At 46.7% G+C, this 26,732-nt stretch overlaps 1 protein-coding gene across 1 annotated transcript in view; it reads left to right on the top strand.

The window, feature by feature from the left end:
• Positions 1-26,732, top strand: part of LOC121560165 (zinc finger protein 721-like) — a 73,094-nt gene that overhangs the window by 34,357 nt on the left and 12,005 nt on the right. The window contains exons 8-11 of the mRNA XM_045216254.1: positions 9,832-9,864; positions 10,000-10,177; positions 14,926-15,742; positions 16,029-16,044. Coding sequence (XP_045072189.1) covers positions 9,832-9,864; positions 10,000-10,177; positions 14,926-15,742; positions 16,029-16,044 — 1,044 coding nt within the window. The remainder of the gene's footprint in view (positions 1-9,831; positions 9,865-9,999; positions 10,178-14,925; positions 15,743-16,028; positions 16,045-26,732) is intronic.

The following is a 26,732-nucleotide window of genomic DNA, read 5'->3' as shown; positions in this document are numbered from 1 at the left end:
GGAGCTGTTAGCCGTAGTCCAGGCCCTAAAGGTGTGGAGGCATTGGCTTGAGGGGGCTCAACACCCTTTCCTCATTCTGACGGATCACCGTAACCTGGAGTACATCCGGGCAGCTAGGAGATTGAACCCTCGTCAGGCTAGGTGGAACATGTTCCTAACCCGGTTCGTTTTTAAGATCACATACATCCCTGGGTCCCAGAATGGTAAGGCAGATGCCCTGTCCCGGCGGTATGACACAGAGGAGAGGTCCAACGAGCCTACTTCCATACTGCCGGAGTCTTGTTTGGTGGCGCCGGTGGTATGGGAGGTCGATTCAGAAATTGAGCGGGCACTGCGTACCGACCCTACTCCCCCCGAGTGTCCTGTGGGGCGGACGTACGTTCCGCTCGAGATTCGTGATCGACTTATTTATTGGGCTCATACATCACCCTCCTCTGGACATCCAGGTATTGGCCGGACATTGCACTGTCTTAGCATGAAATACTGGTGGCCAACGTTAGCCAGGGATGTGAGGGTTTATGTTTCCTCCTGCTCGGTGTGTGCCCAGTGTAAGGCGCCTAGACATTTGCCCAGGGGTAAGCTACATCCCCTGCCCGTTCCACAACGACCATGGTCCCACCTATCGGTGGATTTCGTAACCGACCTTCCCCCCTCCCAGGGGAATACCACCATTTTGGTCGTTGTGGATCGGTTTTCCAAGGCCTGTCGTCTCCTTCCCATGCCGGGTCTCCCTACTGCCCTACAAACCGCTGAGGCCCTATTCACCCATGTTTTCCGGCACTATGGGGTACCCGAGGATATAGTGTCTGACCGAGGTCCCCAGTTCACCTCCAGAGTTTGGGGGGCGTTCATGGAACGGTTGGGGGTCTCGGTAAGCCTTACCTCGGGGTACCACCCAGAGAGCAATGGGCAGGTGGAACGTGTCAACCAGGATGTGGGTAGGTTTTTGAGGTCCTATTGCCGGGACCGGCCGGAGGAGTGGTCTAGGTTCATCCCCTGGGCAGAGATGGCCCAGAACTCTCTCCGCCACTCCTCCACCAATTTAACACCCTTCCAGTGTGTTTTAGGTTATCAGCCGGTCCTGGCACCATGGCACGAGAGCCAGATCGAGGCCCCTGCGGTGGACGAGTGGATTCGGCGCTCGGAGGAGACGTGGGACGCTGCCCATGTCCATCTGCAGCGTGCCATCCATCAACAGAAGGCGAGCGCCGACCGCCACCGCAGTGAGGGACCGGTGTACGCACCGGGAGATCGAGTCTGGCTCTCGACTCGAAACCTGCCCCTCCGCCTGCCCTGCCGGAAGCTGGGTCGGCGGTTTGTGGGGCCCTTCAAAGTCCTGAGAAGATTGAACGAGGTGTGTTACAGGTTACAACTGCCTATAGAGTATAAAAATATTAACCCCTCGTTCCATGTGTCTCTTCTCAGGCCGGTGGTAGCTGGCCCACTCCAAGAGGATGAGATAGGAGAGACCCCTCCGCCCCCTTTGGACATCGAGGGGGCCCCGGCGTACAGGGTCCGGACCATCTTGGACTCAAGGCGCTGGATGAGTGGTCTCCAGTATCTCGTGGAGTGGGAGGGGTACGGTCCGGAGGAACGGTGCTGGGTGCCCAGGAGGGACATACTCGATCCATCCCTCCTGACTGAGTTTCACCATGGGCATCCCACGCGCCCGGGTCCGCGTCCTCCTGGCCGTCCCCGAGGCCGGGGTCGGCGCACGGCTGGAGCCGCGCGTCAAGTGGGGGGGTACTGTCACGGTTTCGGCCGAGACTGCTCCTCCTCCTGGTTCGGGCAGGCTTCGGCGAGCGCCGTCCCGGAGTACTAGCTGCCACCGCTCTATGTTTCTGCAGTCGATTGCTTTTGTCTGTCTGTTTCACCTGTGGCCAATTGTGTGTTGATTGCGTGCCCTATAAGTTCCTTGTTTTGTGTTAGTATTATTGTGTGTTGTTTTCACTGTCATGTTGTTCGGAGCTACGTGTTTGCACTCTGTTTGTTTTATGTTTAGTGTTTACGCGTGTTTGCGTAATTCTCCCTCGCCTCTTGTTTTGTCGAGGTCGTGTTATTTTTGGTCGGTTACTTTGGATTATTAAAGTCTGTTGGACTTAACCTCTGTGTCCTGCACCTGACTCCTCCACCACATCCACATCGGTTCCCTTCTGACAATAGAGTCGGCTCTATCTGAGAAGTAGTTGGTGAACCAGGCGAGGCAGTCATTTGAGAAACCAAGACAATGGGTTGATCTGTAGCCAGTTAGCTAGCTGTCCTGTCCAATATGATTGTTCAATACACACAATAGGTTGATCGGTAGCCAGTTAGCTAGCTGCTACATCTTAACAAAGCTACTCTCTAATGTGCTAGAGGCATCCCTTGGTTCAATCTCGGGTTGTATCACAACCGGCCATGATTGGGAGTCCCATAGGTCGGCGCACAATTGGCCCATTATTGGGCGGGTTTGGCCGGGGTAGGCCGTCATTGTAAATAAGAATTCCTAGTTAAATAAAGGTTAAATACATTTTTAAAACTCTATAGATGAGGCTGTATATTCCAATATGAATGTTCAATACACACAATAGGTTGATCTGTAGCCAGTTAGCTAGCTGTCCAGTCCAATATGAATGTTTAATAATGAGGGGAAAATAAAGGTGTGCTCACCTGTCAACATGAGGCTCCTGCTGCAGGTAGCCTAGCGGTTAAGAGTGTTGGGCCAGTAACCGAAAGGTCCCTGGTTTGAATCCCAGAGACGACTAGGTGAAAAATCTGTCAATGTGCCTTTGAGGGCAGCAGCAGGAGCCTCATGTTGACAGGAGAGCCCACCTGCACTCAGCTGGTCAGGTCTTAATAGGAACAGGATGTGCCTGCCCAACACTCTTCCCCACATCAAGGATGGTGTCACATGGGCACACAGCTCTCTTCATTGAGACAGCACACTAGAAGCATCAGTAAGTCATCACAAATGACTATTTCTTAACATTGTTAAGATAATAGACAAGTAGAATGGGACAGGTTTCTTATTGGCTACACATTATTGGACATAGACGCTACATCGCTGTTGATGTATTGACATTTTAATAATATTATTTTAGAGAGTCTGAAAACTCTGGTCCTAACAAGGAGATGAAGTACATCGTGTTTCAATCACAGCTTCTGCAACTCTTCAGAACTTACATTTTAGTCATTTAGCAGATGCTCTTATCCAGAGCAACTTACAGGAGCAATTAGGGTTAAGTGCCTTGCTCAAGGGCACATCGACAGATTTTTCACCTAGTCGGCTCGGGGATTAGAACCAGTGACCTTTCGGTTACTGGCACAACGCTCTTAACCACTAAGCTACCTGCCGCCCAGTGAAGACACTCCAGGAACGGTGATGAAGTCTGTGGGAATGAAGATCAGACAGTGAAGAGACTCCAGGGACGGTGATGAAGGCTGTGGGAATGAAGATTAGACAGTGAAGAGACTCCATGGACGGTGATGAAGGCTGTGGGAATGAAGATTTGACAGCGGTGCTGGTCCTGCGGTCATGTGGGGGAGAGGTCGAGCCAGCCAATGGTTGGGAGGAAGCATGCGGGGAACAGGCTCCTTTCTACTGCCAATCTGGTGTCTGTAAGTAAGTGATGGCACCGACGGAGATGGCGGCCTCGCGACTAGCTCTTAGGAAACTTTGCGGTATTTAGTTGTTTTATGTGTTATTTTTTACATTATTAGCTCAGAAAATGTTTTGTGTCATTACATACAGCCGGGAAAAACTATTGGCAACTCACCAGAGCTACCAGCATTACGTCCAGGAATACGACTTTCTCGAAGCAGAGCCTTTGTTCGCTCTCCCCAGGGCAATTAAACTGGTTCCAGAGGCCGACCCAAAACATCGTCGGCGGAGGAGAGGCACTCGGAGCGGCCTGCTGGTTTGACTTAGGAGGCGCGCACACCACTTCCGAGTATACAGTGGGGAAAAAAAGTATTTAGTCAGCCACCAATTGTGCAAGTTCTCCCACTTAAAAAGATGAGAGAGGCCTGTAATTTTCATCATAGGTACACGTCAACTATGACAGACAAAATGAGAAAAAAAAATCCAGAAAATCACATTGTAGGATTTTTTATGAATTTATTGGCATATGATGGTGGAAAATAAGTATTTGGTCAATAACAAAAGTTTCTCAATACTTTGTTATATACCCTTTGTTGGCAATGACACAGGTCAAACGTTTTCTGTAAGTCTTCACAAGGTTTTCACACACTGTTGCTGGTATTTTGGCCCATTCCTCCATGCAGATCTCCTCTAGAGCAGTGATGTTTTGGGGCTGTCGCTGGGCAACACAGACTTTCAACTCCCTCCAAAGATTTTCTATGGGGTTGAGATCTGGAGACTGGCTAGGCCACTCCAGGACCTTGAAATGCTTCTTACGAAGCCACTCCTTCGTTGCCCGGGCGGTGTGTTTGGGATCATTGTCATGCTGAAAGACCCAGCCACGTTTCATCTTCAATGCCCTTGCTGATGGAAGGAGGGTTTCACTCAAAATCTCACGATACATGGCCCCATTCATTCTTTCCTTTACACGGATCAGTCGTCCTGGTCCCTTTGCAGAAAAACAGCCCCAAAGCATGATGTTTCCAACACCATGCTTCACAGTAGGTATGGTGTTCTTTGGATGCAACTCAGCATTCTTTGTCCTCCAAACATGACGAGTTGAGTTTTTACCAAAAAGTTATATTTTGGTTTCATCTGACCATATGACATTCTCCCAATCCTCTTCTGGATCATCCAAATGCACTTCAGACGGGCCTGGACATGTACTGGCTTAAGCAGGGGGACACGTCTCGCACTGCAGGATTTGAGTCCCCTGGCGGCGTAGTGTGTTACTGATGGTTGGCTTTGTTACTTTGGTCCCAGCTCTCTGCAGGTCATTCACTAGGTCCCCCCGTGTGGTTCTGGGATTTTTGCTCACCGTTCTTGTGATCATTTTGACCCCACGGGGTGAGATCTTGCGTGGAGCCCCAGATCGAGGGAGATTATCAGTGGTCTTGTATGTCTTCCATTTCCTAATAATTGCTCCCACAGTTGATTTCTTCAAACCAAGCTGCTTACCTATTGCAGATTCAGTCTTCCCAGCCTGGTGCAGGTCTACAATTTTGTTTTTGGTGTCCTTTGACAGCTCTTTGGTCTTGGCCATTGTGAAGTTTGGAGTGTGACTGTTTGAGGTTGTGGACAGGTGTCTTTTATACTGATAACAAGTTCAAACAGGTGCCATTAATACAGGTAACGAGTGGAGGACAGAGGAGCCTCTTAAAGAAGAAGTTACAGGTCTGTGAGAGCCAGAAATCTTGCTTGTTTGTAGGTGACCAAATACTTATTTTCCACCATAATTTGCAAATAAATTCATTAAAAATCCTACAATGGGATTTTCTGGATTTTTTTCTCTCAATTTGTCTGTCATAGTTGACGTGTACCTATGATGAAAATTACAGGCCTCTCTCATCTTTTTAAGTGGGAGAACTTGCACAATTGGTGGCTGACTAAATACTTTTTTTCCCCACTGTATTACTTGCTAATGTTCAGTCTTTGGATAACAAAGTTGATGAGCTCAGGGCAAGGTTTTCTATCCAGAGAGACATACAGGAACTCAAGTCCTTATGTTCACCCGACCTAGAATACCTCAAAATCAAATGCGGACCGTATTATCTCCCAAGATAATTTTCCTTGGTTATAGCCACGGCCGTTAAAAATCCCCCCTCACGCCGATACCACAAATAACTTCACTGGACTTTATGCAAACTGGAAACCACATATCCTGAGGTTGCATTTATTGTAGCTGGGGATTTTAACAAAGCAAATTTGAGGACTAGGCTGCCGAAATTCTATCAACATATCGACTGTTGTACTCGCGCTGCTAAAACACTCAACCATTGCTATTCGAATTTCCGGGATGCTTACAAGGCCCTACCCCGCCCTCCTTTCTGCAAATCTGACCACGACTCCATTTTGCTCCTCCCTTCCTATAGGCAGAAACTCAAACAGGAAGTACCCGTGCTGAGGACTATTCAACGCTGGTCTGACCAATCGGAATCCACACTTCAAGATTGTTTTGATCACACGGACTGGGATATGTTCCGGGTAGCAGTTATGATATGGTTTGGCTTGGAAAGGTTTTTTCGCCTTGTCACATACAGCTGATGTGGTTTGCATTGAAGTCCAGAAGCAAAGGGAAAAGGTGAGAGGAGGAGAGCGCATAGATGCGAGAAGGAATACAAGGTGGCTGTTATGAAAGTGAACTGTGTTTCCGCGTGATCAGGGGTGTATTCATTCCGCCGATTCTGTTGGGAATTTTTTTTTTTAATGGAAGAAAACCGGGATAAATGTACCTGAATTTGTCCAATAGAAACTCTCGTTTGCAACAGTTGGACTAATGATTACACACTATGTCAGCTAGATACAGGCAACAGTTTGCAAGGCAGTATTGAATGTGTCACTGTTGGTCACCTCAAATGTTTCTCTCCACCTGTGTGCACCTACATTCTAAACTTTCATTCATAGGCTAGGTTGTAGCAACCTCATGATGGGTATAGGGAAAAGTATCATGTAGTAGCATAAACCTATCGCTGTTACATTGAACAGGGTGAATGGAATATGAATGACAGTCATCCAATGTGCTGTAATAGAAATAAGGCCATGCTCATTATTTAGTTTTTTGTCATCCCTCATCTTAAACGGCACCAACCTCCACTGTTTGGGTGGTGGACCATTCTTGGTACACATGGGAAACTGCTGAGCTGGAAAAACCCAGCAGCGTTGCAGTTCTTGACACAAACCGGTGCGCTTGGAACCTACTACCATACCCAGTTCAAAGGCACTTAAATATTTTGTCTCCCCCATTCACCCTCTGAATGGCACACATTCACAATCCATGTCTCAATTGTCTCAAGGCTTAAACATCCTTCTTTAACCGGTCTCCTCCCCTTCATCTACACTGATTGAAGTGGATTTAACAAGTGACACCAATAGTTGGATCATAACTTTCACCTGGATTCACCTAGTCAGTCTATGTCATGGAAGGAGAAGGTATTCTTAATGTTTTGTATACTCAGTGTATATCACTACAGATAATCAAGTGCTATTTGCATGTGATGCATTTGCTCTATTGTTTACAGGATGATTTGTATCTTATAGAGCGTGGCTTTAAGGGAATATTATGGTCACATCTAGATAAAAAACGAATGTGAAAAATGAACAGAAAATGTGTATTAACACATTACCTATTCATAGAAAAATTTATTAATCAAATTCAATCAATCAAATTTTATTTATGAAGCCCTTTTTACATCAGCAGATGTCACAAAGTGCTATACAGAAACCCAGCCTAAAACCCCAAACAGCAAGCAATGCAGATGTAGAAGCACGGTGGCTAGGAAAAACTCCCTAGACAGGCAGAAACCTAGGAAGAAACCTACAGAGGAACCAGGCTCTGAGGAGTGGCCAGTCCCCTTCTGGCTGTGACCGGTAGAGATTATAACAGTACATGGCCATTAAGGCCAGATTTTTCTCCAAGATGTTCAAACGTTCATATATGTTCAGCAGGGTCAAATAATAATCTCAGTGGTTGTAGAGGTTGCAACAGGTCAGTACATCAGGAGTAAACATCACTTGGCTTTTCATAGCCGGGCATTTAGAGGTTGAAATAGCAGGTGTGGTAGAGAGAGAGAGTTGAAAACAGCAGGTCTGTGACAAGGTAGCATGTCCGGTGAACAGGTCAGGGTTCCATAGCCGCAGGCAGAAGAGTGGAAACTGGAGCAGCAGCACGACCAGGTGGACTGGGGACAGCAAGGAGTCATCAGGACAGGTAGTCCTGAGGCATGGTCCTAGGGCTCAGGTCCTCCGGGATGGGAGGGAGAGAGGGAGAGAGAGAGAATTAGAGGGAGCATACTTACATTCACACAGGACACCGGATAAGACAAGAGAATAACACCAGATATAACAGACAGACCCTATCCCCCCAGCACATAGACTATTGCAGCATAGATACTGGAGGCTGAGACAGGGGGATTCGGGAGACACTGTGGCCCCGTCTGACGATACCCCCAGACAGGGCCAACCAGGCAGGATATAACCCCACCCACTTTGCCGAAGCACAGCCCCCACACCACCAGAGGGATATCAACAGACCACCAACCTACTACCCTGAGACAAGGCTGAGCATAGCCCACGAAGATCTCCTCCACTGCACGAGCCCGAGGGAGCGACAAACCGGACAGGAAGATAATGTCAGTGACTCAACCAACTCAAGTGATGCACCCCTCCTAGGGACGGCATGGAAAGCACCAGTAAGCCAGGGAAACAGCCCCGTAATAGGGTCAGAGGCAGAGAATCCCAATGGAGAGACAGGAACCTAAATCTAAATATTAATATTAAGCTTCTATGTCTGTGTACAGGAAAGTCTTATTTGTAAGACGTAGGAGAAAATATATCAGCTTATTGTTCAATTATTACGACATTCTTTGCCAATACGAACGATGTAGTAAATATTGTTTCCAAACTGCGTTACCCACTCCAGTCAGCAGATGGCGATGTGCGTCTTTCAGGTGATGATTCTTGCGTGACGTATAATGGACTGGACGGGACACTTCTTCAGCAACAACCACACGGCTACTCTTTCAACCACCTCGGTAGCATGCTAGTCAACATAAAACCGAAAGATTGAGGCTTAAGACCATGTTTATGTACATTAGGTAATCTCAGTGTTTTAAACACATTTCTGTTGACGAACATTATCTACTGGTTAACTTTAACCTAATTTGCAAACTGATACTGAGCCTACCACTAGGCTAGTCGCTAATGCTAACTAACTAGCTAACTAGCTTACATCCCTGACCATGAGCTCACTAAACTACCCCTCCCCTGCTAAAGAAGAGGAGGTCTGGTGTATGGAGAAAGAAGCTCTGGGGCTGAACATTGCCGTGAAACAAGAAGAGGAGGATGTTACAGTGAAAGGAGAGGAAGAAGCTTTCAGAATGATAAAGGAGGAAGAGGAGGACATTACACTGAAAGAAGAAGAGGATGTTACAGTGAAAGGAGAGAAAGGTCCGTTTGGAGTGAAAGAGGAAGAGGGGATAGAGGCTGTCACAGTGGAAGAGGAGGAGATAGAAGCTTTCAGAATGATAAAGGAGGAAGAGGATGCTGGTGTATTGAAAGAAGAAGAAGAGGAGGATGTTATAGTGAAAAAAGAGGAAGAACCTTTTAGAGAGGAAGAGGATGCTATCTCAATAAAGGTGAAAGAGGAAGATGTATTGGGAGTGAAAGAGCAGGAGGAGGAGACAGAATATCAGATTAACACCAGTGAGTACTGTCTTAAAAACAGGGGCACAAACTATGCAGTTCTTGAACTAATGTGTGGTTTTTAAGGGGCATTCTACTGAAGTTATATACTTCAATATGTTGTTCAGTACTGTATAAATTGTTAAAGAGTAAATCTGCAATTAGTACATATATTTTTCAGACATTTAAATTAGCTTTAATGAATTCTTCATGTGTTCTACATTAAAGTGCACCTCATCTAATAAAACAGGCTTAATAATTTCTACTTAAAATATCAAATGGACGCAAAAGGCACCCAATTTGTGGAACTACCTTTTCACATTTGCATCATAAACAATATTTTATAAAATCATGATGAAAGTGACCGTTTTAGGCCCTGTTTAGATATAATAATGCCTCTTGGAAGACCCTATGATTGTAATAGAAGATCATACGTTTACCATCTGTTTGATGTTCTCGTTCACACAGGAGAGAGACATGACTATCATGGATCCTCTGGGGAGCCTCAACAACATCCTGATGCTGACGAGGCAGAGAAGAGTCTCTCCAGATCAGAACACCAGATGGTACAGCTTGGTCTGGTCTAGCATACAGCTTGCTCTGTCGGGGTCTGGGCTGGGTTTCTGTAAAGCACTTCATGACAACAGTGACATCAGCATCCATAATGATATGTGTCTGTGTCCCCTCTATATGGTTACCAGGACAACGCTAGCCCTTCCTCCCTCCCAGAGTCCCTGTGTCGTACCTCTCCCAGTAGCACCTTACTGCTGGGTCTGAAAAGGTTGTCTGTGCGGCTGGTGGACTGCAGGAAAACAACGGGGCTGAGTGGAACTGTGAGAGGAGGAGAAGAGAAGAAAGGAGCAGATTTGACTCATCAAAGTAAGTGCTGTAGTTTAGTTCGAACAAATAAAATAGATCTGCCCACTGGTATCTGTTACCAGGACAACCAGCAGAGTTCTATTAGTTGACATTAAGATACACTTGTACCTGTTCACAGTAGGTAAAAAATCTTTGTCGACCAATCGATTGGTAATTTTTTTAACGTGTATTTCCATATATACAGTGGGGAGAACAAGTATTTGATACACTGCCGATTTTGCAGGTTTTCCTACTTACAAAGCATGTAGAGGTCTGTAATTTTTATCATAGGTACACTTCAACTGTGAGAGACGTAATCTAAAACAAAAATCCAGAAAATCACACTGTATGATTTTTAAGTAATTAATTTGCATTTTATTGCATGACATAAGTATTTGATACATCAGAAAAGCAGAACTTAATATTTGGTACAGAAACCTTTGTCTGCAATTACAGAGATTATACGTTTCCTGTAGGTCTTGACCAGGTTTGCACACACTGCAGCAGGGATTTTGGCCCACTCCTCCATACAGACCTTCTCCAGATCCTTCAGGTTTCGGGGCTGGCTAGGCCACTCCAGGACCTTGAGATGCTTCTTACGGAGCCACTCCTTAGTTGCCCTGGCTGTGTGTTTCGGGTCGTTGTCATGCTGGAAGACCCAGCCACGACTCATCTTCAATGCTCTTACTGAGGGAAGGAGGTTGTTGGCCAAGATCTCGCGATACATGGCCTCATCCATCCTCCCCTCAATATGGTGCAGTCGTCCTGTCCCCTTTGCAGAAAAGCATCCCAAAAGAATGATGTTTCCACCTCCATGCTTCACGGTTGGGATGGTGTTCTTGGGGTTTGTACTCATCCTTCTTCTTCCTCCAAACACGGCGAGTGGAGTTTAGACCAAAAAGCTCTATTTTTGTCTCATCAGACCACATGACCTTCTCCCATTCCTCCTCTGGATCATCCAGATGGTCATTGGCAAACTTCAGATGGGCCTGGACATGCGCTGGCTTGAGCAGGGGGACCTTGCGTACGCTGCAGGATTTTAATCCATGACGGCATAGTGTGTTACTAATGGTTTTCTTTGAGACTGTGGTCCCAGCTCTCTTCAGGTCATTGACCAGGTCCTGCCGTGTAGTTCTGGGCTGATCCCTCACCTTCCTCATGATCATTGATGCCCCACAAGGTGAGATCTTGCATGGAGCCCCAGACCGAGGGTGATTGACCGTCATCTTGAACTTCTTCAATTTTCTAATAATTGCGCCAACAGTTGTTGCCTTCTCACCAAGCTGCTTGCCTATTGTCCTGTAGCCCATCCCAGCCTTGTGCAGGTCTACAATTTTATCCCTGATGTCCTTACACAGCTCTCTGGTCTTGGCCATTGTGGAGAGGTTGGAGTCTGTTTGATTGAGTGTGTGGACAGGTGTCTTTTATACAGGTAACGAGTTCAAACAGGTGCAGTTAATACAGGTAATGAGTGGAGAACAGGAGGGCTTCTTAAAGAAAAACTAACAGGTCTGTGAGAGCCGGAATTCTTACTGGTTGGTAGGTGATCAAATACTTATGTCATGCAATAAAATGCAAATTAATTACTTAAAAATCATACAATGTGATTTTCTGGATTTTTGTTTTAGATTCCGTCTCTCACAGTTGAAGTGTACCTATGATAAAAATTACAGACCTCTACATGCTTTGTAAGTAGGAAAACCTGCAAAATCGGCAGTGTATCAAATACTTGTTCTCCCCACTGTATATACAGTACACGTCAAAAGTTTGGACACTTCTACTCATTCCAGGGTTTTTCTTTATTTTTACTATTTTCTACATTGTAGAATAATAGTGAAGACATCAAAACTGAAATAACACAAATGGAATCATGTAGTAACCAAAAAAGTGTTAAACAAATCAAAATATATTTTATATATTTGAGATTCTTCAAAGTAGGCACCCTTTGCCTTGATGACAGCTTTGCACACTCTTGACATTCTCTCAACCAGCTTTTTGAGGAATGCTTTTCCAACAGTGTTGAAGGAGTTCCCACATATGCTGAGCACTTGTTGGCTGTATTTCCTTTACTCTGCGGTCCAACTCATTCCAAACCATCTCAATTGGGTTGAGGTCGGGTGATTGTGGAGGCCAGGTCATCTGATGCAGCACTCCATCACTATCCTTCTTGGTCAAATAGACCTTACACAGCCTGGAGGTGTATTGGTTCATTGTCCTGTTGAAAAACAAATGATAGTCCCATTCAGCGCAAACCAGATGGGATGGTGTATCGCTGTAGAATGCTGAGGTAGCCATGCTGGTTAAGTGTGCCTTGAATTGTAAATACATCACGCCAGTGTCACCAGCAAAGCACCCCCACACCATCACACCTCCTCCTCCATATTTCACAGTGGGAACCACACATGCAGAGATCATCCATTCACCTGCTCTGCTTCTCACAAAGACACGGCGGTTGGAACCAAAAATCTCAAATTTGGACTCATCAGACCAAAGGACAGATTTCCACCGGTCTAATTTCCATTGCTTGTGTTTCTTGGCCCAAGCAAGTCTCTTTTTTCTTATTGGTGTCCTTTAGTAGTGGTTTCTTTGCTGCAATTCGACCATGAAGGTCTGACGCACGCAGTCTCCTCTTAAAAGTTGATGTTGATATGTTTCTGTTACTTGAACTCTGTGAAGCATTTATTTGGGCTGCAATCTGAGTTGCAGTTAACTCTAATGAATGTATCCTCTGCAGCAGAGGTAACTCTGGGTCTTCCGTTCCTGTGGCGGTCCTCATGAGAGCCAGTTTAATCATAGCGCTTGATGGTTTTTGCGACTGCACTTGAAGAAACGTTCAAAGTTCTTGAAATGTTCCGTATTGACTGACCTTCATGTCTTAAAGTAACGATGGACTGTCATTTCTCTTTGCTTATTTGAGCCATTCTTGCCATAATATGGACTTGGTCTTTAACCAAATAGGGCTATCTTCTGTATACCCCCCTACCTTGTCACAACACAACTGATTGGCTCATACGCATTAAGAAGGAAATGAATTCCACAAATTAACTTTTAACCAGGCACATCTGTTAATTGAAATGCATTCCACCTCATGAAGCTTGTTGAGAGAATGCCAAGAGTGTGCAAAGCTGTCATCAAGGCAAAGGGTGGTTACTTTGAAGAATCTCAAATCTCAAATATATTTATATATTTGTTTAACACTTTTTGGGTTACTACATGATTCCATATGTGTTCTTTCATAGTTGTGATGTCGTCACTATTATTAATGTAAACAATTGTAAATATAAAGTAAAACCCTTGAATGAGTAGGTGTGTCCAAACCTTTGACTTGTAGGGTATATGATGATGTCATAGTGAATTCATGATATGTCAATGAACAAGCCTTTCTTTCATACTTTATAATATAGCTCTATACAGTGCCTTCGGAAAGTATTCAGACCCCTTGACTTTTTCCATATTTTGTTCCATTACAGCCTGATTCTAAAATGGATAAATATTTTTAAAAATCTCGTCAATCTACACACAATACCCCTTAATGACAAAGTGAAAACATGTTTTTAGAAATTTTTGCAAATGTATATAGAAACATAAATACCTTCTTTACATATGTAAATGTATGTGTATTTGTTTATTTAACTAGGCAAGTCAGTTAAGAACAAATTATTATTTACAATGACGGCCTACCCCGGCCAAACCCTCCCCTAACCAGGACAACGCTGGGCCAATTGTGCTCCGCCCTTTGGGACTCCCGATCACGGCCGGTTGTGATACAGCCCGGGATCGAACCTGGGTCTGTAGTGACGCCTTAGGCTGCTGCACCACTCGGTTCCCCACGTGGTCTGCGGTTGTGAGGCCAGTTGGATGTTCTGCCAAATTCTCTAAAACGACGTTGGAGGCGGCTTATGGTAGAGAAATTAACATTAGATTCTCTGGTAACAGCCCCAGTGGATATTCCTGCAGTCAGCATACCAATTGCACGCTCCCTCAAACCTTGAGACATCTGTGGCATTGTGTTATGTGACAAAACTGCACATTTTAGAGTGGCCTTTTATTGTCCCCAGAACAAGTTGCACCTGTGTAATGATCATGCTGTTTAATCAGCTTCTTGATATGCCTTATCTTGGCAAAGGAGACATGTTCACTAACAGGGATGTAAACAAATTAGTGCACAACATTTGAGAGAAATAAGCTTTCGTGCTCTTCGAAAAATGGGACCAACACTTTACATGTTGCGTTTATATTTTTAGGAACAAAATATTTCACATTCTTTTTTACTTTACCCAAAATATCATGACAATAGTGATAGTCAAAATGTAAATAATGTTGAATGTCTAAATTAGAAACATTGCCATTGAAACATCATGTGTCGGACCCTTTCGACAACGCGGAGATGTTACTGATGTGCTTTGTATCTGTCTCAAATGTAAAAACAAATAAGTAAATACGTTTTGGACTTCCACACAAAATTACTTTTTTTACTTAATTTAGGTTGAAGGAAATGTGTAGGTCTCATTCTGTATCATACAGCTATTAAGGTTATACATTTACAACCATCTGCACGATAGGAATCCAGAGATGTTTGTGTCATGAGTGTCCTAGAACTGTCTATTTTTTTGTGTTCTGACTTATAAACAGAATGCATAAAATAAGTCATGTAAATATATTATCAGTAATTACCAGGGATCTTTACATTATTTGTTTCATAGCAAGGCAGTTTTATCAAGTGGAGGTTTCATTCAGGTCTCTCTTTAAATAAACACTGTCTTTGGCAGGAGAAAAACCAAAGTCGGAGGAACCAGAGACGTCCAAACCAGCAAGACGACACCTCTGCTCCCAGTGTGGAACTAGGTTTGCCAAGTTAGGAAGCCTGAAAAGACATGAGAGGACACACACAGGAGCGAAGTCACCCCATTGCGCACAGTGTGGAAAGAGTTTTAAGGAGTTAGGAAAGCTGAAAGCTCATGAGCGAATACACACAGGGGAGAAGCCTTACCACTGCTCCCATTGTGGAAAGAGTTTTAACCGGTTAGACACCCTGAAAACTCATGAGCGAATACACACTGGGGAGAAGCCATACCATTGCGCCCAGTGTGGAAAGCGTTTTAACCACTTAGGAAACATGAAATCTCATGAGCGAACACACACAGGGGAGAAGCCTTACCACTGCTCCCAGTGTGGAAAGAGTTTTGTCCATTTCGGAAAGCTGAAAGCTCATGAGCGAATACACACCGGGGAGAAGCCTTTCCACTGCGCCCGGTGTGGAACGAGTTTCAACCATTTAGGAAACCTGAAATCTCATCAGCAAATACACACAGGGGAAAAGCCTTATCACTGCTCCCAGTGTGGAAAGAGTTTTAGGCATTTAGGAAACCTGAAAGCTCATGAGCGAATACACACAGGGGAGAAGCCTTACCACTGCTCACAGTGTGGAAAGCGTTTTAACCAGTTAAGAAAGCTGAAAGAACACATGAGACGTCACACAGGGGAGAAGCCTTACAAATGTTCAGACTGTGGGAAGACATATTACTCATCACAGTCACTTAAAAGTCATGTGAGAATCCACACAGGAGAGAATAATTACTTATCCTAGTGTGTAAATTGATATTTCACATCACATTGACTTAAAGTTAATCAGAGAACATACACAGTGCTCCCATTGTCTTATATTGTTGACTGAGATTGTGTTTACTTGTTCATACCATATGAAATTGAATGATACAAAGTATACTCAAACATATATTGTTTTTATTAGAAAACATGAATTGAATATGGAGTGTGTCAGTTTGAATATAGAGTATGTCAGATTCCATGTGTTTAAATGGTCCTTTTTAAAACTCTGACTGTGTGTGTTTATCTGGGTGTGTCATTCCTTCAGCACTACAGGTAATCAAGTGATATTTGCCGACCTATTGCTGTTTCATCATTGTCTCAATGAAGAGTTCCTCGTTCGACTTTCCTGGGGGCATTTACAAGCCTCCCACTGGTTGAATAAACGTTGTTTCCACGTCATTTCAACAAAACAAATCCAAACTTCCAACCTAAATCCAATGACATTTGACATTTTCATGTGAATATTCTAATCTACCTAAAACAATAAATGCATTATGTTTCTATCAAACAGACTTATTGCGGATCAAAGGCTTTGCGTTATGACGTAGTGCACAACTTTTTTTACTTTTGCTGTTAAATTTCCATGTACCAAATAAAAATAGAAGTTAAATGGGTTTCCATCGCATTTTCAACTCTACTGATGGTTTGAAAAAACTGTTGTGTTACGTAGCAAACGTGCTCTTGGCACGTGCACTGTAGCCAACAGCTCCCAGATACAGTGCGGGTAGGCTACCTACATGATGAGATTATTATGGAGAAGAGAGAAATTATTTTATATGTCAAATGGCAACCAAGCATCGATCATCATTTCACCAGAATAAGACCCTCAAAATGTATTGGAACGGAGCATCAAGCTCATCACGTGCACTTTCACCACCCTGTGAAGTTCATAACTTATTTCATCTGTAGCCTAATAAACTGCATGGGTTCCCAAGTCGTAGTGGGAGGACCACACAACATATCATCGCATGACTCCAAGCTAACTTCGATATGATGGTTATTATATCAATATTTTCTATTAAAGGAGTTTCCACCGCCATTTCTCGCTTATACATTTTTACAGACACATAAAGATCCCACCATGTAAAACAAATGAACAAATTGTCTGTCGGCATTTATACAATCCTGTTTCCATCAGCCCCGTCATTACTTTTGAAATGGTTGGATCAACATCCACCTTCATGATATGGATGAAGCCTGATTTGGAATGTCTCAGTAGTTCTATCTGGCTCCGTAGTTTACCCCTCTGATAATCAAGTGATATTTATATGTGATGCATTTGCTCCATTGTTTACATTTAAGTTGGTGACCCACTCTGATGATTTATATCTTACAGAGTGGGGCTTTAAAGGAATAGTATGGTGACGTCTTAGTGTGGCTTGAAATAAATAGGATTATTAATCAAAAACTCCTATAGCAACAATACACTGAGGCTTTGATGTCAAGAAGAGAACTGGCTGATGGGTGGTGGTGCTACTCTATAGGTAAGGCTGTCCAGTCCAATATGAATGTTCAATACACACAATAGGTTGATCGGTAGCCAGTTAGCTAGCTGTCCAGTCCAATATGAATGTTCAATACACACAATAGGTTGATCTGTAGCCAGTTAGCTAGCTGTCCAGTCCAATATGAATGTTCAATACACACAATAGGTTGATCGGTAGCCAGTTAGCTAGCTGTCCAGTCCAATAGGAATGTTCAATACACACCATTTCTTTTTTATTTCACCTTTATTTAACCAGGTAAGCCAGTTGAGAACAAGTTCTCATATACAACTGCGACTTGGCCAAGATAAAGCAAAGCAGTGCGATAAAAACAACAACCCAGAGTTACAAATGGGGTAAACAAAACATAAGGTCATAAAATACAACAGAAAATATATATACAGTGTGTGCAAATGTAGCAAGTTATGGAGGTAAGGCAATAAATAGGCTATAGTGCAAAATAATTACAATTAGTATTAACACTGGAATGCTAGATGTGCAAGAGATGATGTGCAAATAGAGATACTGGGGTGCAAAAGAGCAAAATAAATAACAATATAGGGATGAGGTAGTTGGGTGGGCTAATTTCAGATGGGCTGTGTACATGTGCAGTGATCGGTAAGGTGCTCTGACAACTGATGCTTAAAGTTAGTGAGGGAGATAAGAGTCTCCAGCTTCAGAGATTTTTGCAATTCGTTCCAGTCATTGGCAGCAGAGAACTGGAAGGAATGGCGGCCAAAGGAGGTGTTGGCTTTGGGAATGACCAGTGAGATATACCTGCTGGAGCGCAGACTACGGGTGGGTGCTGCTATGGTGACCAATGAGCTAAGATAAGGCGGGGATTTGCCTAGCAGTGATTTATAGATGGCCTGGAGCCAGTGGGTTTGACGACGAACATGTAGTGAGGACCAGCCAACAAGAGCGTACAGGTCACAGTGGTGGGTAGTGTATGGGGCTTTGGAGACAAAACGGATGGCACTGTGATAGACTACATCCAATTTGCTGAGTAAAGTGTTGGAGGCTATTTTGTAAATGACATCGCCGAAGTCAAGGATCGGTAGGATAGTCAGTTTTACGAGGGCATGTTTGGCAGCATGAGTGAAGGAGGCTTTGTTGCGAAATAGGAAGCCGATTCTAGATTTAACTTTGGATTGGAGATTCTTAATGTGAGTCTGGAAGGAGAGTTTACAGTCTAACCAGACACCTAGGTATTTGTAGTTGTCCACATACTCTAGGTCAGACCCGTCGAGAGTGGTGATTCTAGTCGGGTGGGCGGGTGCCAGCAGCGTTCGATTGAAGAGCATGCATTTAGTTTTACTAGTGTTTAATAGCAGTTGGAGGCTACTGAAGGAGTGTTGTATGGCATTGAAGCTCGTTTGGAGGTTTGTTAACACAGTGTCCAATGAAGGGCCAGATGTATACAAAATGGTGTCGTCTGCGTAGAGGTGGATCTGAGAGTCACCAGCAGCAAGAGCGACATCATTGATATACACGGAGAAAAGAGTCGGCCCAAGAATTGAACCCTGTGGCACCCCCATAGAGACTGCCATAGGTCCAGACAACAGGCCCTCCGATTTCATACATTGAACTCTATCTGAGAAGTAGTTGGTGAACCAGGCGAGGCAGTCATTTGAGAAACCAAGGCTATTTAGTCTGCCAATAAGAATGCGGTGGTTGACAGAGTCGAAAGCCTTGGCCAGGTCGATGAAGACGGCTGCACAGTACTGTCTATTATCGATCGCGGTTATAATATTGTTTAGGACCTTGAGCGTGGCTGAAGTGCACCCATGACCAGCTCGGAAACCGGATTGCATAGCGGAGAAGGTACGGTGGGATTCGAAATGGTTGGTGATCTGTTTGTTAACTTGGCTTTCAAAAACTTTCGAAAGGCAGGGCAATATGGGGATGAGGTAGTTGGGTGGGCTAATTACAGATGGGCTGTGTACAGGTGCAGTGATCAGTAAGCTGCTCTGACAGCTGATGCTTAAAGTTAGTGAGGGAGATAAGTGTCTCCAGCTTCATAGATTTTTGCAGTTCGTTCCAGTCATTTGCAGCAGAGAACTGGAAGGAATGGCGGCCAAAGGAGGTGTTGGCTTGGGGGATGACCAGTGAGATATACCTGCTGGAACGCATACTACGGGTGGGTGTTGCTATGGTGACCAATGATCTAAGATAAGGCGGGGATTTGCCTAGAAGTGATTTATAGATGACCTGGAGCCAGTGGGTTTGGCGACGAACATGTAGTGAGGACCAGCCAACAAGAGCTTACAGGTCACAGTGGTGGGTAGTATATGGGGCTTTGGTGACAAAACGGATGGCACTGTGATAGACTACATCCAATTTGCTGAGTAGAGTGTTGGAAGCTATTTTGTAAATGACATCGCTGAAGTCAAGGATTGGTAGGATAGTCCGTTTTACGAGACCATGTTTAGCAGCATGAGTGAAGGAGGATTTGTTGCGAAATAGGAAGCCGATTCTAGATTTAACTTTGGATTGGAGATGCTTAATGTAAGTCTGGAAGGAGAGTTTATGGTCTAACCAGACCTAGGTATTTGTAGTTGTCCACATATTCTAAGTCAGACCCTCCGAGAGTAGTGATTCTAGTCGGGCGGGCGGGTGCAAGCAGCGTTCGATTTAAGAGCATGCATTTAGTTTTACTAGCGTTTAAGAGCAGTTGGAGGCCACGGAAGGAGTGTTGTATGGCATTGAAGCTCGTTTGGAGGTTTGTTAACACAGTGTCCAATGAAGGGCCAGATGTATACAAAATGGTGTCGTCTGCGTAGAGGTGGATCTGAGAGTCACCAGTAGCAAGAGCGACATCATTGAAATATACAGAGAATAGATGTCACGGTTTCGGCCGAGACTGCTCCTCCTCCTGGTTCGGGCAGGCTTCGGCGAGCGCCGTCCCCGGAGTACTAGCTGCCACCGCTCTATGTTTCTGCAGTCGATTGCTTTTGTCTGTCTGTTTCACCTGTGGCCAATTGTGTGTTGATTGCGTGCCCTATAAGTTCCTTGTTTTGTGTTAGTATTATTGTGTGTTGTTTTCACTGTCATGTTGTTCGGAGCTACGTGTTTGCACTCTGTTTGTTTTATGTTTAGTGTTTACGCGTGTTTGCGTAATTCTCCTCGCCTCTTGTTTTGTCGAGGTCGTGTTATTTTTGGTCGGTTACTTTGGATTATTAAAGTCTGTTGGACTTAACCTCTGTGTCCTGCACCTGACTCCTCCACCACATCCACATCGGTTCCCTTCTGACAGAACAACACACCATCATGGAGTCAGCAGGAACAGCGGCGGCACCCGAATCCCTGGAATACCGGATCAATTACCAGGACACCATGATCCGGCAACTCGGGGCCGCCATGGACGAGGTGTCCAACACACTGCGCCGTTTGGTGAATCGGGAGGTGCCCACGCCTTCTCACACCATCCCAGCACCAACGGCCAGTCCTCCTCTCTCAGCACCGGAACCCAGTGGCATTCGGCTCTCGCTCCCGAGGGCATATGACGGTTCTGCAGCCGGGTGTCAGGGCTTCCTCCTGCAGGTAGAACTTTACCTTGCCACTATACACCCGGCGCCCTCGGGATACGAGAGCGTCTCCGCCCTCATCTCCTGTATCTCCGGCAAGGCGTTGGAATGGGCCACGCCGAATGGAGGGGAATAGACGCCGCAACCATCACCTACGCGGAGTTTTCCCGCCGCTTCAGGACTGTCTTCGATCATCCACCTGAGGGGAAAGCGGCGGGAGAGCGTCTATTCCACCTCCGACAGGGGGAAGAGGAGCGCACAGGAGTTCGCACTGGAGTTCCGGACACTAGCAGCGGATGCGGGGTGGAATGAGAGGGCCCTCATCGACCACTACCGGTGTAGCCTACAAGAGGACGTTCGTCGTGAGATGGCCTGCAGGGACACCAACCTGTCGTTCGACCAGTTGGTGGACATCTCCATCCGTCTAGACACCCTGCTGGCTACCCGCGGACGTCCCGAGTGGGGGTCGTCCATTCCACCCTCCAGCACCTCCGAGCCGATTCCTATGGAGCTCGGAGGTGCTGGTGCTAGAGAGAGGAGGAGAGGGAACCCGAGGGAGGCCATCCCCTGCACCACCTGTGGTCGTGGAGGACACACCGCGGCCAGGTGCTGGGGAGGGTCTCCTGGGAGAGGTGACAGCAGGCCACGCACTGGGGAGTCATTTCAGGTGAGTAGGCGCCCCACTTACCCAGAGCTCTCTGTTGGTCACATGAGTATTCCTGTGAGATTTCCACAGGTGGCACCTCATTCCCAGCATAAGGCGCTAGTAGATTCAGGCGCAGCTGGGAACTTTATTGATCGGGCATTTTGTGCTAGGTTAGGAATTCCCCTTCGGCCGGTAGAAGTTCCATTCCCTGTCCACGCATTAGACAGCCGGCCGTTGGGGTCGGGTCTGATCAGGGATGTCACAGCACCGCTGACGATGACGACGCAGGGGGGTCATGAGGAAATCATTCAGTTCTATCTGATTGACTCTCCTGCGTACCCAGTGGTGTTGGGCCTTCCCTGGTTAAGCACCCATGATCCTACCATAGCGTGGCAACAGAGGGCTCTTATGGAGTGGTCTGCCCAGTGTGTAGGGAGATGTCTAGGTGTTTCCATAGGGGCGACCTCGGTAGAGAGTCCGAACCAAGTGCCCGCACTGCGCATTCCCCCTGAGTATGAGGATTTAGCACTCGTGTTTAGCAAATCGAGGGCAACACGGCTACCTCCTCATAGACAGGGGGACTGTGCGATAAATCTCCAGACAGGAGCAGCTCTTCCCTGGAGTCATGTGTATCCCCTGTCTCAAGAGGAAACTGCGGCTATGGAGACTTACATAGCCGAGTCCTTGGCACAGGGATACATACGGTCCTCCACTTCTCCGGTCTCCTCGAGTTTCTTCTTTGTGAAGAAGAAGGACGGGGATTGCGCCCGTGTATTGATTACCGTAGTCTCAATCAGATCACAGTGAAATACAGTTACCCACTTCCACTGATTGCGACGATGACGGAGTCATTACGCGGAGCGCGGTTCTTCACAAAGTTGGATCTCAGGAGCGCGTACAATCTGGTGCGCATTAGGGAGGGGGATGAATGGAAAACAGCATTTAGCACCACCTCGGGTCATTACGAGTATCTCGTCATGCCATACGGGTTAATGAATGCTCCTTCAGTCTTCCAATCCTTTGTTGACGAGATTTTCCGGGACATGCATGGGCAGGGTGTAGTGGTGTACATCGACGACATCCTAGTGTATTCTTCTACACGAGCCGAGCATGTAGCCCAGGTGCGCCGAGTGTTGAGACGACTGTTGGAGCATGACTTGTATGTCAAGGCAGAGAAATGCCTGTTCTTCCAGGAGTCCGTCTCCTTTTTGGGTTATCGGTTGTCCGCGTATGGCGTGGAGATAGAGGTAGACCGGGTATCGGCTGTGCGTAATTGGCAAACTCCAAACACTGTAAAAGAGGTGCAGCAGTTCTTGGGTTTTGCTAATTACTACCGGAGGTTTATTCGGGGTTTTGGACAGGTTGCAGCTCCCATTACGTCCCTGCTAAAGGGGGGTCCGGTGCGTTGCAGTGGTCGGCTGAGGCGGACAGGGCATTTGTCAAACTAAAGAACCTGTTCACCTCGGCTCCTGTGCTGGCGCATCCGGATCCCTCTTTACCATTCCAAGTAGAGGTAGACGCGTCCGAGACCGGTATTGGGGCAGTTCTATCACAACGGTCCGGCACGCCACCTAAACTCTGCCCCTGTGCGTTCTACTCCAAGAAGCTCAGCTCGGCGGAGAGTAACTATGATGTTGGGGACAGGGAGCTGTTAGCCGTAGTCCAGGCCCTAAAGGTGTGGAGGCATTGGCTTGAGGGGGCTCAACACCCTTTCCTCATTCTGACGGATCACCGTAACCTGGAGTACATCCGGGCAGCTAGGAGATTGAACCCTCGTCAGGCTAGGTGGAACATGTTCCTAACCCGGTTCGTTTTTAAGATCACATACATCCCTGGGTCCCAGAATGGTAAGGCAGATGCCCTGTCCCGGCGGTATGACACAGAGGAGAGGTCCAACGAGCCTACTTCCATACTGCCGGAGTCTTGTTTGGTGGCTCCGGTGGTATGGGAGGTCGATTCAGAAATTGAGCGGGCACTGCGTACCGACCCTACTCCCCCCGAGTGTCCTGTGGGGCGGACGTACGTTCCGCTCGAGATTCGTGATCGACTTATTTATTGGGCTCATACATCACCCTCCTCTGGACATCCAGGTATTGGCCGGACATTGCACTGTCTTAGCATGAAATACTGGTGGCCAACGTTAGCCAGGGATGTGAGGGTTTATGTTTCCTCCTGCTCGGTGTGTGCCCAGTGTAAGGCGCCTAGACATTTGCCCAGGGGTAAGCTACATCCCCTGCCCGTTCCACAACGACCATGGTCCCACCTATCGGTGGATTTCGTAACCGACCTTCCCCCCTCCCAGGGGAATACCACCATTTTGGTCGTTGTGGATCGGTTTTCCAAGGCCTGTCGTCTCCTTCCCATGCCGGGTCTCCCTACTGCCCTACAAACCGCTGAGGCCCTATTCACCCATGTTTTCCGGCACTATGGGGTACCCGAGGATATAGTGTCTGACCGAGGTCCCCAGTTCACCTCCAGAGTTTGGGGGGCGTTCATGGAACGGTTGGGGGTCTCGGTAAGCCTTACCTCGGGGTACCACCCAGAGAGCAATGGGCAGGTGGAACGTGTCAACCAGGATGTGGGTAGGTTTTTGAGGTCCTATTGCCGGGACCGGCCGGAGGAGTGGTCTAGGTTCATCCCCTGGGCAGAGATGGCCCAGAACTCTCTCCGCCACTCCTCCACCAATTTAACACCCTTCCAGTGTGTTTTAGGTTATCAGCCGGTCCTGGCACCATGGCACGAGAGCCAGATCGAGGCCCCCTGTGGTGGACGAGTGGATTCGGCGCTCGGAGGAGACGTGGGACGCTGCCCATGTCCATCTGCAGCGTGCCATCCGTCAACAGAAGGCGAGCGCCGACCGCCACCGCAGTGAGGGACCGGTGTACGCACCGGGAGATCGAGTCTGGCTCTCGACTCGAAACCTGCCCCTCCGCCTGCCCTGCCGGAAGCTGGGTCGGGCGGTTTGTGGGGCCCTTCAAAGTCCTGAGAAGATTGAACGAGGTGTGTTACAGGTTACAACTGCCTATAGAGTATAAAAATATTAACCCCTCGTTCCATGTGTCTCTTCTCAGGCCGGTGGTAGCTGGCCCACTCCAAGAGGATGAGATAGGAGAGACCCCTCCGCCCCCTTTGGACATCGAGGGGCCCCGGCGTACAGGGTCCGGACCATCTTGGACTCAAGGCGCCGGATGAGTGGTCTCCAGTATCTCGTGGAGTGGGAGGGGTACGGTCCGGAGGAACGGTGCTGGGTGCCCAGGAGGGACATACTCGATCCATCCCTCCTGACTGAGTTTCACCATGGGCATCCCACGCGCCCGGGTCCGCGTCCTCCTGGCCGTCCCCGAGGCCGGGGTCGGCGCACGGCTGGAGCCGCGCGTCAAGGGGGGGGTACTGTCACGGTTTCGGCCGAGACTGCTCCTCCTCCTGGTTCGGGCAGGCTTCGGCGAGCGCCGTCCCCCGGAGTACTAGCTGCCACCGCTCTATGTTTCTGCAGTCGATTGCTTTTGTCTGTCTGTTTCACCTGTGGCCAATTGTGTGTTGATTGCGTGCCCTATAAGTTCCTTGTTTTGTGTTAGTATTATTGTGTGTTGTTTTCACTGTCATGTTGTTCGGAGCTACGTGTTTGCACTCTGTTTGTTTTATGTTTAGTGTTTACGCGTGTTTGCGTAATTCTCCCTCGCCTCTTGTTTTGTCGAGGTCGTGTTATTTTTGGTCGGTTACTTTGGATTATTAAAGTCTGTTGGACTTAACCTCTGTGTCCTGCACCTGACTCCTCCACCACATCCACATCGGTTCCCTTCTGACAATAGAGTCGGCTCTATCTGAGAAGTAGTTGGTGAACCAGGCGAGGCAGTCATTTGAGAAACCAAGACAATGGGTTGATCTGTAGCCAGTTAGCTAGCTGTCCTGTCCAATATGATTGTTCAATACACACAATAGGTTGATCGGTAGCCAGTTAGCTAGCTGCTACATCTTAACAAAGCTACTCTCTAATGTGCTAGAGGCATCCCTTGGTTCAATCTCGGGTTGTATCACAACCGGCCATGATTGGGAGTCCCATAGGTCGGCGCACAATTGGCCCATTATTGGGCGGGTTTGGCCGGGTAGGCCGTCATTGTAAATAAGAATTCCTAGTTAAATAAAGGTTAAATACATTTTTAAAACTCTATAGATGAGGCTGTATATTCCAATATGAATGTTCAATACACACAATAGGTTGATCTGTAGCCAGTTAGCTAGCTGTCCAGTCCAATATGAATGTTTAATAATGAGGGGAAAATAAAGGTGTGCTCACCTGTCAACATGAGGCTCCTGCTGCAGGTAGCCTAGCGGTTAAGAGTGTTGGGCCAGTAACCGAAAGGTCCCTGGTTTGAATCCCAGAGACGACTAGGTGAAAAATCTGTCAATGTGCCTTTGAGGGCAGCAGCAGGAGCCTCATGTTGACAGGAGAGCCCACCTGCACTCAGCTGGTCAGGTCTTAATAGGAACAGGATGTGCCTGCCCAACACTCTTCCCCACATCAAGGATGGTGTCACATGGCCACACAGCTCTCTTCATTGAGACAGCACACTAGAAGCATCAGTAAGTCATCACAAATGACTATTTCTTAACATTGTTAAGATAATAGACAAGTAGAATGGGACAGGTTTCTTATTGGCTACACATTATTGGACATAGACGCTACATCGCTGTTGATGTATTGACATTTTAATAATATTATTTTAGAGAGTCTGAAAACTCTGGTCCTAACAAGGAGATGAAGTACATCGTGTTTCAATCACAGCTTCTGCAACTCTTCAGAACTTACATTTTAGTCATTTAGCAGATGCTCTTATCCAGAGCAACTTACAGGAGCAATTAGGGTTAAGTGCCTTGCTCAAGGGCACATCGACAGATTTTTCACCTAGTCGGCTCGGGGATTAGAACCAGTGACCTTTCGGTTACTGGCACAACGCTCTTAACCACTAAGCTACCTGCCGCCCAGTGAAGACACTCCAGGAACGGTGATGAAGTCTGTGGGAATGAAGATCAGACAGTGAAGAGACTCCAGGGACGGTGATGAAGGCTGTGGGAATGAAGATTAGACAGTGAAGAGACTCCATGGACGGTGATGAAGGCTGTGGGAATGAAGATTTGACAGCGGTGCTGGTCCTGCGGTCATGTGGGGGAGAGGTCGAGCCAGCCAATGGTTGGGAGGAAGCATGCGGGGAACAGGCTCCTTTCTACTGCCAATCTGGTGTCTGTAAGTAAGTGATGGCACCGACGGAGATGGCGGCCTCGCGACTAGCTCTTAGGAAACTTTGCGGTATTTA

This window comes from Coregonus clupeaformis, unplaced genomic scaffold, assembly GCF_020615455.1.
Source record: "Coregonus clupeaformis isolate EN_2021a unplaced genomic scaffold, ASM2061545v1 scaf0651, whole genome shotgun sequence".
NCBI classification, from domain to species: domain Eukaryota; kingdom Metazoa; phylum Chordata; class Actinopteri; order Salmoniformes; family Salmonidae; genus Coregonus; species Coregonus clupeaformis.
Note: the sequence above shows the minus strand (reverse complement) of the source record. Positions and strands in the feature narration are given on the sequence as shown.